Below are 17,269 nucleotides of genomic sequence, written 5' to 3' on the forward strand. Positions count from 1 at the left end.
TAAGTCATATTCACAGACAGGAATCAGTCTTTAGTTATACAATCAATGTACTTAAACCGATCGATATCACCTAAATACCTGAATTCTATTTATAGTCGATAATTATTATCAGTTATTCCGATAAGATAATACGCAAGGTTGTTGCTAAGTTTACCCAAAACTTAGGTAAACATAAATACTATAAACATATTTATGGGTACTCCGTAAAAAATTAGGCTACGTAGGGAAAGCGGGACAGGGAACACGGCGACATATAGCTCGCTTCTACAATTGAACCACCAGAAACAGTGTACCAGATTAGGTCACAACAAAGAAGTTCATGGGTGATCTCAGAAGTTTAAATTTTAGTGAGTAATATACAGTAAAACTGGAATTCTGTTAAATACAGAACACAATTAGATTCAATATACACTAGTACAGAGTAAGATGTACCTACTATGAGGTCAAATGGTAACACGCACACAAATACGAACCTCCTACTGTTTTGAGGCAGGTTAAACATTATCTCAACAAAAACACATGCTCAGTGCTGTTTGTCAGTGGCGTAAATAAGCGTCTTTAAGGTTTCAACCATTATATACTTTATGGGCAATCGTTTTTGAAGACTAAAGCTCAGCAACTTTATATTTCAAGGCAGGACGTTATGACAATGATGGTCTTTCGAGCGTAGCTTAAACGGGAATCGATCAATACGTGCAGTTACAGCTTAGCCACAAGCTCCGAGTAGATTTACAGTTTATTATAGAACTGAGCAAGGCACTTAAGTATTCTGCTCTTTGTTATAGTCAAGAGGAATGTAGATTCAAATAGACATTTAAGAAATTGTCATATGAATGTTGGTATTATCAATTTTAGACAATGTTTCGTGTCGTTCGGTATCGCTTACTGAAAATAAAAGACGCTTAGCACGGTATCGTCAAGGTGAGTATTGCGGACACAATATTGTTTTTATAAGGATTCTCGAAATGAAATTGAAAGCCGGCACAAATAATAATGGAACAGTTGAACACATTTCACTACACATCAGCCTATTCACAATTCCCCTATTTTAAGGGACGCTTGTCTACTTAAAACTCGTTTAAGGATTTCACAAAGAGTATTTTTTTTTCTTTACGCAATAACTGCCTCCCCTTTGATATACGAGTGACAAGAGAAAGCTTGTGATGTGCCGAAAACGATGCGATAACTGCTAAATGCTTGCAATACAACAACTCAATATTATTGTTTTATTTTGATAAATCGCATTTGGATGGTTTTTTTTTTGTTTTTGTCTAAAATTGATACACTGTATAGAATGTAAGCAAGCCAAACATGTACAATCAATCAATGCAAACCATTCTGACAACGTAATATTATTAGTATTGTGTATATCTGTATTTACTTTACTCTTTAAATTGCACATTACCAATGAATATGTAACTATGTAACGTTGAACATAATTATACATCATTTTATTTAGTTCCGCAAATGCAACTAGATGGCGTTGGGATCGAATTAAAAGTCGCAATCGTTGTGTTACACGTCCTCACCTAGGCGATTTCGTTGAAGTCTATACCTTAACTTTGCGCAGAGGCAATATCGTAACCAATGAGGTTAATCCGAGGTGCGATTATTGCTAGTTGAAAACTTTACCAATACCCCGCCGTGTGGACGTGAAACACCGTCCGCGATGGCAATTTTTGAATGGCCGTAAAAGGCCTAAGAATACATAGAAAAGGCATTGCAGTGACGACAGCCTGAAAATAAATATGATGTTACATTTTGGGCAACCATTCAATTCACAAACCATGCAGATCCAAAGCCTGATTGCAAGTTAGGTACTAAAATATCTTTCCCTGACAAAATTACTGTTAAATTGATGAATTTGTATTAATTTTGCCAAGGATTTTTTTTATTCATATTTTGTTATTCCTTGTTCATCATTATTATCTTTAATAATAATAAATAATAATAATAATAAATCTTTATTTCAGACCAGGTCCATATAAAAAGTAGGTAACACAAAACATCAAAGAAATAAAATAAAATACAAATTACAACACAGTGTGAAGGCTTAACCAGTGTCTAAGCAGCTGAGAGTCCCACCTATCAGTCAATACGTTTAGGACGCTATTGGTGCTAGTCCGCACTCGGTGAAGAAGTGAAGCACTGCGTTTTCTGATGATGGCATTAAAACCATCAGTGTGCGCGTCAGCAAACATGCCCGAGGCACTGCAGAACCGCGGCAACCTGAGCAGCGTCCTAAATGTATTGTTGTATTGTACACGCAGGGCGTTATACGTCATCCGCGTATAGTTTACCCACAGAGAACACGTATACAATGACTGGCAATAGGCTTTAAACAAAGTCACTTTTACCGAATCACTGCATCGCCGAAACCTGCGGGCCAACATATTGCTTCTGACCGCCAGCGCCCTACGTTCCCTCTCCAAGTCTTTATCATCCTTCAAGTCCTCGGAGACCCAGTGACCGAGATACTTGAAATTCGAGACTTGCTTCAACTCGCTACCACTTAAGGTGACAGGAACTGTTGCATAACTTTTGTTGCTAGCCTTGTATATCATAATCTCACTCTTTCTCGAATTGTATTTCAGTCCATGAGCCTCCGCATACACTTCACATATTCTAACTAACTTTTTTAACGCTGCCATTGAAGGGCTCAACAGTACCATGTCGTCTGCGTAGCTTATGTTGTTAACACAAACACCGTCTATGTGACATCCGACGCCGGTACTGTTGAGCTCACCAATAAGTCCGTTCATATACAGGTTGAAGAGTCTGGGTGAGGTCAGGCCACCCTGTCTCACTCCACAATTCAACCTGTACACTGCTGATGACGCCCCAGCCCATTTCACTACATTAGTCTGATTGTTGTACCAATGTTTCAATAAGGACACAACCTCCTGGTTACAAGACGTTTCATCTTCCAACTTTTCCCATAACTTTCTGTAAGAAACGAAGTCGAACGCCCTTGACAGGTCCAAAAAGCAAGCATACACCGGCGTCTTTCTGGTCACGTAGTACTGAACAGTCTCCTTGAGGCACATGATAGCACTCTCTGTTGACAAACCTGTCCGGAAGCCAAATTGTTGGTCGTGGAGGTTGATATGTTTATTCAAGTGCTGGTCAAGCAGACTGTCCAATACTTTGGCCACTATTGTGGCTAAAGATATCGGCCTGTAATTTGATATATCCGAGGCATCTCCACTCCTGTTTTTAATTATGGGAATTACAACTGTATGCATTAACCGATCTGGTAGGTATGAATGGCTAATACAGAGATTAAAAAACATTGTTAAAATCCGCGGTAAATGAGCTCCTGCGTACTTTAGATGTTCTATACTTAGACCATCATGACCTGGTGACTTGCCTTTGACCATACCTCGGATAACATTCTTCACCTGCTTATTAGTGAACCTGACAGCGACATCCGACTCCGCACTTTTACATCTCTTTACGTCCTTGTGAGTGTCTGTAGGAGACAAGGAGTCTATCTTTAATTGAAGACGAAACGCTTCAGCTATTTCAGTTGGTTCATGAATGCCAGAAACACTCACGGGATGGCCAGGCTTCGGATTTAAGCTATTTGTATTCTTCCAAAAATTTTTAAAATCTTTCTTGTTATGTTGATCTGCAATTTTATCCATTTTAATCTGTTGATCATTATTTTGACACCATTTTAATTTCTGTTTAAATATAATTCTAGAATTACACATATCATTATATTTTTCTCCCGAAGTCGGTTTCCCACTAGCTAACCAATCTATGTAACAACGCCTGGCAATAACGTGACTATCTCTGACATGTTTGTTCCATCCTGTGACATACTTTTTACGCTTGTGTATTTTACAACATTGTTTACTCGCTTTTGAAGCTTCTGTCAATACTGTAACTAAATCATTGTACATTTTATCTAATATTACTCTATGGTTAACGTTATCACAAAATCTATCTGCACATTCACTACATTGCTCAGGAAAATCAATAAACTTAAGCTGTGAGTTACATATAATAATATATTTCTTAATTTGACTAGTGTCCCTGTCTCCCCATATAACCTTGTTTTTACTATAACTAATTGAAACAACTTTGGCTTTAACTAAATCTAAATTGCACTCCATAAGGATAGGGTAATGGTCTGACCAATAAATATCATACAAAATTGAAATATTTAACACAGAGAGCCGCGCGGCACTCGTCAGCACGCAGTGGTCGAGCCATCTTCGCGAACCGTGCGCGTCGCTGACAAACGTATACGACTCTGGTGGCAATAGTTCTATATCCGCGCATGACCACCTCTGTTCAATGTCTTCACTTTCTTAGCTATTATTTTTTTTCCCGTAATTAGAAGGGAATTTTTAGTCATCTGGTAAGAACTTTTCATTAATTCCGCTTTTCCAGGTTTCAAAGCGGGGAATTCGAAAATGTCGTTCCATGTTGGCAAACCCATACAGCAATGGTAACTATAATATATGTAATACATATACCAAGATTTAACTGACACGCGCTACATATGGTCCAAAAAAAGAAAAATCTGGTAAAAAAGTGCTTATTTGCGTCAAATAACACTTCACAATGCCAAGCGGATATCATGACATAATTGCCACTGTCTCGATGTATCTATGAGTGACCCGCTGCGGCATTCAAGTCTGTTATATCTCTGCAGTAGGTATTTTTATCACTATAATATTATAAATTCGAAAGTGTCTCTCACGCTAAAACTAAAGTATCGACAGTACTGAAATTTGGTACACGGCTAGGGTCTAAGCCTGAGAAGAGGCAAAGGCTACTTTTTAACATGAAGGTTTTACAAAGCCTTTCTATTTAACACAAATATTGTTTATTTAAATCAATGAATTATGTATACCGTAAACGGAACTCAGTCTGTCCATATGTCTTTCTCTCTGTAAACTGGATTCCACGGAGAGTCGCGAGCATCAGCTAGAAATTAATATATATTTGATACATCAAGCAAATGATAACCTGTTTTCTTTATTATTTGCTAATTATTGCACAATGTTTGGTTTATCGTGTTCTATACACAAATAATAAGATTGAAATTATAAATCTTTGATTTATAATTTCAATCTTAATGATTCATTTGTTTACAATTTGTATTGTTACTGACGCAAATGATAACAGCATAAATTAATCAAGGTTTAAGAAGGATATTTCCAAGATTTATAAGATTTGATAAACCTTTTTGACACATGTGTTAATATCAATATTTTTTAACAGTTCTATAACTCTTAAATAGGAACAGTAAAAAAATCTATAAGCTATAAGTAAAGTAATATTATCCAGCATTAAGCAGCTGAACATAATATGATTTATTAAAATTATGATATTAGCCAGATATACTGAATAAAAGTTTTCCTTGTTGACAAATTAACACCTTTCTGTCTGTGGCACCTTACCTAAACGGCTGAACCAATTTGGATACGGATTTTTTTCGCAAAATTTATCTTTTTTGTTTGATAACTTTTGATCGATTCTGCAAGAAAAATTAAATAACTATAATAAAGAATCTTGAGTCATAACAGCAACGCCAACACTTGACAAGTAGCACAGTTACCCCTCTCTTCAACCCTGTTTTAATTTATTATCGCAAACGTAACTAGATGGCGTTGGGATCGAATTAAAAGTCGCAATCGTTGTGTTACACGTCCTCACCTAGGCGATTTCGTTAAAGTCTTCTCATTAACTTTGCGCAGAGGCAATATCGTAACCAATGAGGTTAATCCGAGGTGCGATTATTGCTAGTTGAAAACTTTACCAATACCCCGCCGTGTGGACGTGAAACACCGTCCGCGATGGCAATTTTTGAATGGCCGTAAATGGCCTAAGAATACATTTAAAAACGAATCAGTAGTGTTTATTCTCCGTGTGCCGTTTATTGACCACTTAAAGTAGTGTGAGATGTATAAGAAACATCTAAACAATAACTGCGATTAAGGTAAAGATAGAGCCATTATTCATATTAGCTCGATAAATTACACACACTAATAAAGTAAAACACCTTTAAAATAATTTAAAGTCGTATAAAGCAAAATCTCGACAACGACATCCATAACGTGCAAGCCAGACATGCGTTTTGCCCCTTTTGTATTAAATCATAAATATTGTTTATGCTTGTTACATTATTATCTATCGCTCGAAAGACCAGAGAATGTGGGATTCTGTGTTGAGGAACATTTTTCTAAATGCGAATCGATTACGGTATCATACTTGCTTAAATATATCAACGTTTCGATATAGTTACCGCGGTTATCGCATGCCGGATTTTCGTGGTGGCCGCGAGAAGCAAATTTTTGTTTACGTCAAAAATATATAATAGGAACGCTAGCACAAATAGTCGCAATCGAGAAAAAATCTTCTCTTTTGAAAATCAGTTCAAAATAAAACTGATGCAAAAGTGCTATAGGTCCATGTGCACGCATAAATATAAGGTTATTTAAGAATTCGTAGTAGAAATTGAATGGAGTATAAAGTCCTTTACTTTGTTATAATCGGGAGATGCGACACAATAAATGCCGAGTTGCAGGGGTGAAGACCTCTGTTTTGAAGACTTTTACTTTAGCACTGCAAATACAACTAGATGGCGTTGGGATCGAATTAAAAGTCGCAATCGTTGTGTTACACGTCCTCACCTAGGCGATTTCGTTAAAGTCTTCTCATTAACTTTGCGCAGAGGCAATATCGTAACCAATGAGGTTAATCCGAGGTGCGATTATTGCTAGTTGAAAACTTTACCAATACCCCGCCGTGTGGACGTGAAACACCGTCCGCGATGGCAATTTTTGAATGGCCGTAAAAGGCCTAAGAATACATTTAAAAACGAATCAGTAGAGTTTATTCTCCGTGTGCCTTTTATTTACCACTTAAAGTAGTGAATAAAATAAATATATTAGGCTGCGATTAAAGTAAAGATTGAGCCATTATTTATTTATTAGCTCGATAAATTACGCACATTAGTAAAGAAAAATGTAACACCGATAATAATGATAATTATGTAACTTGCATTCTAACCAATTTCAGATAATATAAAGAAGTTTAAAGCAAAACCTCGAAAAAAATGTATCACCGCGACATCTTTAACGGACAAGCCTGACTTATGTCTGGCCCCTTTTGTATTAAATTAAAAATATTATTTGTGCTTGGGACATACGTAGGTATATCGCAATTCCTTGTACTTCTAAATACGGTTTTGTATTCACAATGTTATAAGTGTTAATCCCAAGTAAGTACCAATGTCAAGACCTCTTTTCTCAGGAAAGCGTGGACGTATGAAGCTGATATTTATTTCAAAAATAAGGACTACTGGTCATTGAATATTGTATTGCGGAACCTTCAACTCGTAGTGATCAAGCGTGTTGATCAATGCTCACTTCGTGTTTAAACGAGAAGAGGTTTTCCCCAGCTGTAGTGTGTTTATAGGCCGGTACAACCATGTTGTTGTGATAAGGCATGACCAAACACAAAAACACTATTATCAGCTAGATAAATATTTTGCTGATTGATGTTGTGATTAAAATTTTTGGTAACAGGAAATGTTTTCAAGGTGAATGTACAGATCCCGCATATATTTGAAATACATTTTACAGGCCGATAACGGGCTAACAATCAGGCTTTAGTGATGGGGAGCCATTTAGTGTTTGGGACTTTTACGTTTGCTGAAATAACTTGGCTAGAGGGGCCAAGGTATGTTTGAACACCTTGTCTACAATGCACAAGTGTAACAGTTTTACTTTTAGTGGTTCTTTGAGGGTCTCTGTTATCGGTGACGACAGCAATACTATAATACAAAACGCGCGGGTCACATTTGATGAGTCCCGTTGGGTTACAGAAAAGCGACATCACCTTTGCATGGCCATAATCTTGTAAGTCACACAGGAGTTTGGTGTTCAGGAACTTTGAAATGTTGTCTGCATATATACGAAGTAAAAATAATAATACGCATAATACGTTTGTTTCCCCTTTTACATACTTTTATATGGATGTTTTGTGTAAGTACAGATTGGTTTTGTTTTGTTTAAAACCATTACTAGATTTAAATAAACAGTTTAATTTCTTCGAACAGCAGATATATCATGAGAATATTTTGAGGTGTTGGCATTTTTTGGAAGGTATCAGGACGCCTATGCATATGGTGCGAAAATCAAAGTCGTATTTTTTTTTTACAGAAAGTCGTAAAACATTTTTACATAAATACAATACATACATACAACAGAAAACTACACTAAAACAAATAAAATACATTCAACATATGAGGGTTTTTAAAAAAAAGCGGTGTCATGCTTACAAAATATATTTTGATAACTGATTTATAAAGTATTGATTTTTAAGATATAAACTTGCATATAATATGTGGTAGATAAGAATTAGATTCAGTTGGATAGAGTAATCATGGGGCTGTGGACATGTGGCTTGCTGCTATGTGCAGTGGTCGTTTGCATCACAGAAGGGCGGCAGTTGCCGGGTGACGAGGACTGGCTGGAGCTGGACACACCGCAGGGACCCGTGCGCGGCCGCAGGGACCCCAATGCAAACCACTTGTACGCCTTCTATAATATACCATACGCTACTGCTCCAGTCGGGGAGAACAAATACAAGGTAAGATAATGCCAATGATCATTCTATTTACGTCAATATTTTAAAAATGGTTAACAGTAATTTTTATAAAGTTATTGAAAATAAGTGATACAAATAATAATAAAATATTCATTACAATTCATAAGTCAAAATTATTTTTTCAGCCTCCCCTACCGGCTCCAAGATGGACAGAGCGATTTGACGCCATCAATAGGCATATCGTATGTCCACAAGCTTCAATGCCTGACATGGTGTTGGACGGGCAGGTACTGGAACAGGAAGACTGTCTTGTGGCCAATGTATTTGTGCCAGACACGCAAGAGAAAAACCTTCCGGTTTACGTTGTGGTTCACGGAGGAGCTTTTGTAATCGGTTATGGTGCAATTGTATCATCGTCCCGTCTATTGGAAAATAAAGATATAATATTAGTCAACTTTAACTATCGTCTTGGTATTCACGGATTTCTTTGCCTTGGTACCGATGATGTCCCTGGAAATGCCGGTATGAAAGATCAAGTTGCAGCCCTCCGATGGGTGCAAGAAAACATTGCTAGCTACGGCGGAAATCCAAATGACGTCACGCTTGGCGGCTATAGCGCTGGCTCCGCATCAGTGGATCTCTTAATGTTGTCAAAATCAGCTGAAGGATTGTTTCACAGAGTAATTCCTGAGAGTGGCGGAAATCTAGCTGCATTTTCAGTACAGAGAGATCCTATAGAGAGCGCGAAATATCAAGCCAGAAAACTGGGCTTTAATAATGTTGGAGACATTTCAGCATTGGAAGAGTTTTATAAGACAGCTTCGCTTGAGAAATTAACATCGGATGCATTTATGGAAAGACCTGATTCTACATTTCTTTTTGGACCATGTGTAGAGCGTGAAACAGATAGTGAAGCATTCCTCACCGAATCACCTCTTAGTATATTGCAGAAGGGCAGTTACAAGAAGTTACCAATTCTGTACGGATTTGCCAACATGGAAGGCCTATTTCGTATGAACTTGCACAATGAATGGAAAGAAAAAATGAATGAAAAATTTTCGGATTTCTTACCAGCTGACTTGACATTCGAATCTGAAGCCAAAAAAGAGGAAGTAGCAAATAAAATTAAAAAATTCTTTTTCGATGACAAATCAGTTTCCACAGATAACGTATTAAGTTACATTGAATATTTTACAGATGTCTTATTTGCTTATCCTATGCTTTGGGCTGTAAAAAAATACGTAGAGGCCGGAAACAATGAAATCTATTTATATGAGTATTCTTTTGTGGATGAGAATACCCCATTAGTGCCAAACACTAATGTAAAAGGTGCTGATCACTGTGCTCAAACCATGGCGGTAGTTGACGGCGATGAAAGTGGTGAATCCATAGAAATGCAAACTATGAGAAAAAATATTCGTGAAATATGGCGCAACTTCATCAAAACTGGGTAAGCATTAGATATCGGCATTTTGTAAGAAATATAATAATTATGAAACATTCGTTGCTAGTTTCAGTAAAAGCGAGCAAAAATTTTTATCACTTTAAGACTATTTGTTAAGATCACCCTAGTACTTTCCCTGTATAGATTGTGTGAAAATAAAGATCTAAATATAGTTTGAGCACAGACTTCTATGTGTGTAAAATGTGGATGAAAGCTAGTTTATCCTTAAAGATTAGTAGGATAGCTCTTGCTATTTTCACAGTATAGGATGATAATGATCATGTCTTATCAGCGTTTTATGACTTTGGTTTTTAATCTTTTTATGATTAATTTTGTTGATAATTAGCTGGCCATAACGGACTGGAATAGAGCGAAACGTAGATAAAATCATCGTGGTACCTACAGTACAACGTAATTTCTCTATACCTTGTGCAATAAATTTTAATCCATTTAGATATCATATGCCAAGTATCTTATTACGTGTGAATTTCAGTAAGCCGTCATCCGAGTGGCAACCTGCAAGAGCGGACAGATCCCCGTACATGGACCTAGGAGTGAAAATTGAGTTGAAAAACGAGCCGCTCTTGGGTCGACGGAATGAATTGTGGGATGACATCTATAGCAAACATTACCTTGACTCTGTTCCACCATCAACACCGCCGAGCGGAGAGGACTGGCTGGAGCTGGACACCCCGCAGGGACCGGTGCGCGGCCACAAAGATCCCGATGCGGATTTGTATGTCTTCTATAACATACCCTACGCCACAGCTCCAGTTGGTGTAAACAAATACAGAGTAAGTTATTAAAATTATTGGTTTTACATCATCATGAGTAATACTGAATATTATGATAACATAATATGACAACGGGGCATTTTGGATGATAAAAGTGGTCAACATAATATTAAATTTACATTGCTTAATCATGCTCCTGCAATACATCATTTCTTGTATTTTCAGCCACCCCTACCAGCTCCTAAATGGACGGAACCATTCAAAGCTACCAACAGGCATATCGTATGCCCACAGCCTTCATTTCCCGGTGTTGAGGTAGACGAAACCTTAGTGGAACAAGAGGACTGTCTTGTGGCCAATATATACGTACCAAACACAGAAGAGAAAAATCTCACGGTTTACGTTGTTGTTCACGGAGGAGCTTTTATTATGGGTTACGGATCAATGCTAACAGCGAATCGTCTATTGGAAAATAAGGACATGATATTAGTAAACTTTAACTATCGTCTTGGTATACATGGATTTCTTTGCCTTGGTACAGAAGATATCCCAGGAAATGCCGGTATGAAAGATCAAGTTGCAGCTCTCCGTTGGGTGCAAGAAAACATTGCCAGCTACGGCGGAAATCCAAATGACGTCACGCTTGGCGGCTTCAGTGCTGGCTCCGCATCAGTGGATCTCTTAATGTTGTCAAAATCAGCTGAAGGATTGTTTCACAGAGTAATTCCTGAGAGTGGCGGAAATCTAGCTGCATTTTCAGTACAGAGAGATCCTATAGAGAGTGCCAAATATCAAGCCAGAAAACTCGGTTTTAATAATGTTGAAGACATTTCAGCATTAGAAGAGTTTTACAAGACAGCTTCGCTGGAGGCAATAACGTCCGATACATTTATCGATAGACCTGATTCTACTTTCCTTTTTGGACCATGTGTAGAGCGTGAAACAGAAAGTGAAGCATTCCTCACCGAATCACCTCTTAGTATATTGCAGAAGGGCAGTTACAAGAAGTTACCAATTCTGTACGGATTTGCCAACATGGAAGGCCTATTTCGTATGAACTTGCACAATGAATGGAAAGAAAAAATGAATGAAAAATTTTCGGATTTCTTACCAGCTGACTTGACATTCGAATCTGAAGCCAAAAAAGAGGAAGTAGCAAATAAGATTAAAAAATTCTTTTTCGATGACAAATCAGTTTCCACAGATAACGTTTTAAGTTACATTGATTATTTTACAGATGTCTTATTTGCTTATCCTATGCTTTGGGCTGTAAAAAAATACGTAGAGGCCGGAAACAATGAAATCTATTTATATGAGTATTCTTTTGTGGATGAGAATACCCCATTAGTGCCAAACACTAATGTAAAAGGTGCTGATCACTGTGCTCAAACCATGGCGGTAGTCGACGGCGATGAAAGTGGTGAATCCATAGAAATGCAAACTATGAGAAAAAATATTCGTGAAATATGGCGCAACTTCATCAAAACTGGGTAAGCATTAGATATCGGCATTTTGTAAGAAATATAATAATTATGAAACATTCGTTGCTAGTTTCAGTAAAAGCGAGCAAACAATTTTATCACTTTAAGACTATTTGTTAAGATCACCCTAGTACTTTCCCTGTATAGATTGTGTGAAAATAAAGATCTAAATATAGTTTGAGCACAGACTTCTATGTGTGTAAAATGTGGATGAAAGCTAGTTTATCCTTAAAGATTAGTAGGATAGCTCTTGCTATTTTCACAGTATAGGATGATAATGATCATGTCTTATCAGCGTTTTATGACTTTGGTTTTTAATCTTTTTATGATTAATTTTGTTGATAATTAGCTGGCCATAACGGACTGGAATAGAGCGAAACGTAGATAAAATCATCGTGGTACCTACAGTACAACGTAATTTCTCTATACCTTGTGCAATAAATTTTAATCCATTTAGATATCATGTGCCAAGTATCTTATTACGTGTGAATTACAGTAAGCCGTCATCCGAGTGGCAACCTGCAAGAGCTGACAGATCCCCGTACATGGACCTAGGAGTGAAAATTGAGTTGAAAAACGAGCCGCTCTTGGGTCTACGGAATGAATTGTGGGATGACATCTATAGCAAACATTACCTTGACTCTGTTCCACCATCAACACCGCCGAGCGGAGAGGACTGGCTGGAGCTGGACACCCCGCAGGGACCGGTGCGCGGCCGCAAAGATCCCGATGCGGATTTATATGTCTTCTATAACATACCCTACGCCACAGCTCCAGTTGGTGTAAACAAATACAGAGTAAGTTATTAAAATTATTGGTTTTACATCATCATGAGTAATACTGAATATTATGATAACATAATATGACAACGGGGCATTTTGAATGATAAAAGTGGTCATTAAATTTACATTGCTTGATCATGCTCCTGCAATACATAATTTCTTGTATTTTCAGCCACCCCTACCAGCACCTAAATGGACGGAACCATTCAAAGCTACCAACAGGCATATCGTATGCCCACAGCCTTCATTTCCCGGTGTTGAGGTAGACGAAACCTTAGTGGAACAAGAGGACTGTCTTGTGGCCAATATATACGTACCAAACACAGAAGAGAAAAATCTCACGGTTTACGTTGTTGTTCACGGAGGAGCTTTTATTATGGGTTACGGATCAATGCTAACAGCGAATCGTCTATTGGAAAATAAAGACATGATATTAGTAAACTTTAACTATCGTCTTGGTATACATGGATTTCTTTGCCTTGGTACAGAAGATATCCCAGGAAATGCCGGTATGAAAGATCAAGTTGCAGCTCTCCGTTGGGTGCAAGAAAACATTGCCAGCTACGGCGGAAATCCAAATGACGTCACGCTTGGCGGCTTCAGTGCTGGCTCCGCATCAGTGGATCTCTTAATGTTGTCAAAATCAGCTGAAGGATTGTTTCACAGAGTAATTCCTGAGAGTGGCGGAAATCTAGCTGCATTTTCAGTACAGAGAGATCCTATAGAGAGTGCCAAATATCAAGCCAGAAAACTCGGTTTTAATAATGTTGAAGACATTTCAGCATTAGAAGAGTTTTACAAGACAGCTTCGCTGGAGGCAATAACGTCCGATACATTTATCGATAGACCTGATTCTACTTTCCTTTTTGGACCATGTGTAGAGCGCGAAACAGAAAGCGAAGCATTCCTCACCGAATCACCTCTTAGTATATTGCAGAAGGGCAGCTATAAGAAGTTGCCTATACTTTACGGATTCGCCAACATGGAAGGCCTATTTCGTATGAATTTCTTCAATGATTGGAAAACACAAATGAATGAGAAATTCTCGGATTTCTTACCAGCTGACTTGACATTCGAATCTGAAGCCCAAAAAGAGGAAGTAGCAAATAAGATTAAGGAATTCTTCTTTGAGGATAAACCAATTTCCACGGACAACGCATTAGGTTACGTTGATTATTTTACAGACGTCATCTTCGCTTATCCCATGCTTTGGGCTGTTAAATATTACGTCGAGGCTGGTAACAATGAAATCTATTTATATGAGTATTCCTTTGTGGATGAGAGAACCCCAGTAGTGCATGGATTACAGGGTGCTGAACACTGTGCTCAATCCTTTGCTGTACAAGACGGTGATAACGAAAGTGAAGAAACCATAGAAATGCAAAATATGAGGAGAACTATTCGTGGATATTGGCGCAACTTTATCAAAACTGGGTAAGTGTTTTATATTAGTTAACAATAATTGGTATTTAAATTCGTAGCATAAATTCGAGTATATTTTCTAAACTATTAAATTCGAGCTTCTCTTTTTCGTGCCATGTTATAAGACTATGGGTGTGGTTTACCTATCTGCATATCTACGTTTTAACAGATTATGATGTAAAGTAATATTATGGGGATAGTTTAACCACAAAGAGATAAAGTAGGCTACTCTTCGATGTTACTATACACGAGGCGGTAGCTGGCCAATTTGGGGAATCTTCGAAGTAACGTAGCTGTAGAAAGCGAATTATTTATACACGGTGATTTTTTAGTCGTCTTACAAAAGCAGCCCAGTTCATGTTTCCGACGTAAAATACCCCTAGGTGCAATTTTTTTTTTATCATCAACTAAGGTAATAAGTACGAAGAAAAATTAAACAACAGAAATCTGAAATATACTCTTAAAAATGATAAAAACACCGCCGCCCGCACCCCTCATCATTGTTACAAGGCTCGGACCGCGCTCGCAACAGAGATGTGTTTCTAAAAAACTACACATTGCATCATTATATTGAATAAAAATTGCATTTTAAATTTATTCAAATCTCATAAATACCTATTTTTTTATCATGAACTTGTTCTAGTCATTGGATACATGAACTGGGCTGCTTTTGTAAGACGACTAAAAAATCACCGTGTATTATTGCCAATCATAGCTGTGGAGGGAAAGGGCAATTGTTTCGTATGACCATAATGTTATAGTTTAAAATCAAGAAAAAAAAAACGAAGTGATTCCTTGAATTCTGGAATTAACAAATTAAATCGCATTCATTTCAGTAATCCTTCGTCTGCATGGCAACCAGCTGGAGCTGACAGATCCCCGTACATGAACCTTGGAGTGGAGGTGGAGTTGAAAAACGAGCCGCTGTTGGGTCACCGGAATGAGTTGTGGGATGACATCTATAGCAAACACTATCGGGACTCTGTTCCACCAAAGATAACTAATGACGCTTAGTTTAGATAAAGTTTTTAAATCGAGTTTTCTCCTAGCGCCGTTGATATTGATTGTACATAACATAATCTCATCACAGTGACAGAAGAGTTAAAATTAAGTTAGGTACTAAATATAGACCAAATAAAAAATGATGAAAATGAAATGAATGTGAAAAGAAGAGATAAGTAAATTTCAAATGTTGATGCACATTGAACAAAAGCATTTTGAACTTCCCCAAATACATTGTGGTAGGATTTTGAAGATGCGGAAGCATTAATATAAAAACATAGGGGTAGACGAAAGAATTCATAACTTAGCAACAATCATATTACCTAAGAGTAGGTATGAAAACCGAAACTGTAGGACAATTAGTTTTTCCTAAAGTGTTAGTAACTTGTATAGAAGTCCTTTATAACACGTATTCCGTACATTTTCAACTGTAAAAATAAATATGTGATAAAATAATGAAACATTTAACAAATATATATTATGTATTACGGTAAATATGTGCCTACTGAAATAATCACATTGTTTGTCTTTTGTCAGTAGGTAATAGTATGTATTTTCTCGTGACAAACTGTACTTGCTCATAAGACTTATATTTTACCTTTGCTTAAGAACTTGATTAAGGCCCGATTTTTCAATCGTCAGATAACTTATATCTGAGGAATAAATGTCTGTTTGACATATTTTCTATACAAAAGCTGTCAAAACGTCAAACATATTTGTTGAATAAAAGTTATCTGGCGATTGAAAAATCGGCCCTTAAACAAATGAACAATATCGAAGCTTTTGTCAGTGAATTGAATAATTTCGTTGCATAATCATTGTTTTTTAATAGGCTTATTTAATAATGTTATCTTTGATTATTCTCAAAAGCTCAATATAGAACTAGAATTTAGACTTGGGTATCAACCCTCGACGCAAAAAGAAGGGTGTTGTATGTTTGACTCCTAATATTTGGTGCATAATGTGTCTGTCCGTGGCAAGTTGGCAATGTAGCACTTAAAAGAGTGAACTGATTTTAATGCATTTTTTTATATTTGAACGAGTGTTCTATGCTTGAAATGTTCCTTAGACAGGTTCTCCTAAAATCGGTCCAGCCATTGCAAGGTCTTTTCTAAGAGGGGTATTATAAGATTGACCGCTATGTGTTCCTGTCTATAGGTCCGTAGATACTAAACGGGTGACCTGATTTGGAAAAGGATTGTTAGCCGTGTTATTTGTTTGATGAACTTTCAAACGGAATTCAGGCACTAACTCGATTAAAACTGTTGTTATTTTTTAATTATTGTGGGTAGTAAAAAACTACAGTATTGTTTTGGATTTAGCTATTGCCATATTTTTGTTTCCCGTTCTTTGTAGATATAATTTTGAAGCTTTACAAAGATCGGACATGCGAACCGTGCTAGTTCAGAAGAACATACGCTACTGGGAAAATATTACATCACATGGAACTGAAGTACTCGAGCTTATAGCTTCATCAATATTTAGTGCTTTTTAGTGCTAAGTCAAAAATTATAAGGACATAGTCATGTCCAGTCTAAGGGTACGATCTCAGTCATTAATAAACAAATAACACTTAAGGTACACCTGTGATTAATAATATTAACCAATCTAAACCTTGAGTTAGGTTGTAAAAGTTCATTGTATTAGAAATGTTTCTCTTTGATACTATTTTTATTCAACCACCTTAGTGTGGACGTCAGTACCTACAGTTAGGATTTTCGAGTAATTCCGAGTCTATTCAGATCGAAACGACATAAAAAAATCGCTTTACATTGTTTTGTTCGGAACCCGTAACACAGAATAGAAAGATGTCTCTCCCTTACCCCTATTTTT

At 37.1% G+C, this 17,269-nt stretch overlaps 1 protein-coding gene and 3 non-coding genes across 4 annotated transcripts; all 4 read left to right on the forward strand.

Moving 5' to 3' along the window:
* The first annotated feature begins 1,558 nt into the window (after positions 1–1,558).
* LOC113493609 lies at positions 1,559–1,698 on the forward strand. Its single transcript, XR_003400589.1, has one exon. It is a non-coding gene; the product is annotated as a U4 spliceosomal RNA (small nuclear RNA).
* Positions 1,699–5,702: 4,004 nt separating this feature from the next.
* Positions 5,703–5,842, forward strand: LOC113493607. Its single transcript, XR_003400587.1, has one exon. It is a non-coding gene; the product is annotated as a U4 spliceosomal RNA (small nuclear RNA).
* An 837-nt stretch (positions 5,843–6,679) lies between these two features.
* Positions 6,680–6,819, forward strand: LOC113493610. Its single transcript, XR_003400590.1, has one exon. It is a non-coding gene; the product is annotated as a U4 spliceosomal RNA (small nuclear RNA).
* Positions 6,820–8,386: 1,567 nt separating this feature from the next.
* On the forward strand, positions 8,387–15,965 carry LOC113492805. Its single transcript, XM_026870483.1, has 7 exons — positions 8,387–8,613; positions 8,757–10,021; positions 10,509–10,809; positions 10,975–12,239; positions 12,727–13,027; positions 13,185–14,446; positions 15,271–15,965. Exons 1-7 carry the CDS (start codon positions 8,407–8,409, stop codon positions 15,446–15,448), a joined length of 4,779 nt encoding a protein of 1,592 aa, XP_026726284.1. The 5' UTR covers positions 8,387–8,406; the 3' UTR covers positions 15,449–15,965.
* The last annotated feature ends 1,304 nt before the right edge of the window (positions 15,966–17,269 follow it).

Source organism: Trichoplusia ni, chromosome 4 (assembly GCF_003590095.1).
Source record: "Trichoplusia ni isolate ovarian cell line Hi5 chromosome 4, tn1, whole genome shotgun sequence".
In the NCBI taxonomy this organism is placed as follows: domain Eukaryota; kingdom Metazoa; phylum Arthropoda; class Insecta; order Lepidoptera; family Noctuidae; genus Trichoplusia; species Trichoplusia ni.

What these genes read in the sequence shown, in the direction of transcription:
- LOC113492805 (XM_026870483.1), top strand. Translation starts at nt 8,407, where the DNA reads ATGGGGCTGTGGACATGTGGCTTGCTGCTATGTGCAGTGGTCGTTTGC. An exon ending in TCGGGGAGAACAAATACAAG is followed by an intron (nt 8,614 to 8,756) that starts GTAAGATAATGC and finishes TTATTTTTTCAG; the next exon opens with CCTCCCCTACCGGCTCCAAG. An exon ending in CGCAACTTCATCAAAACTGG is followed by an intron (nt 12,240 to 12,726) that starts GTAAGCATTAGA and finishes TGTGAATTACAG; the next exon opens with TAAGCCGTCATCCGAGTGGC.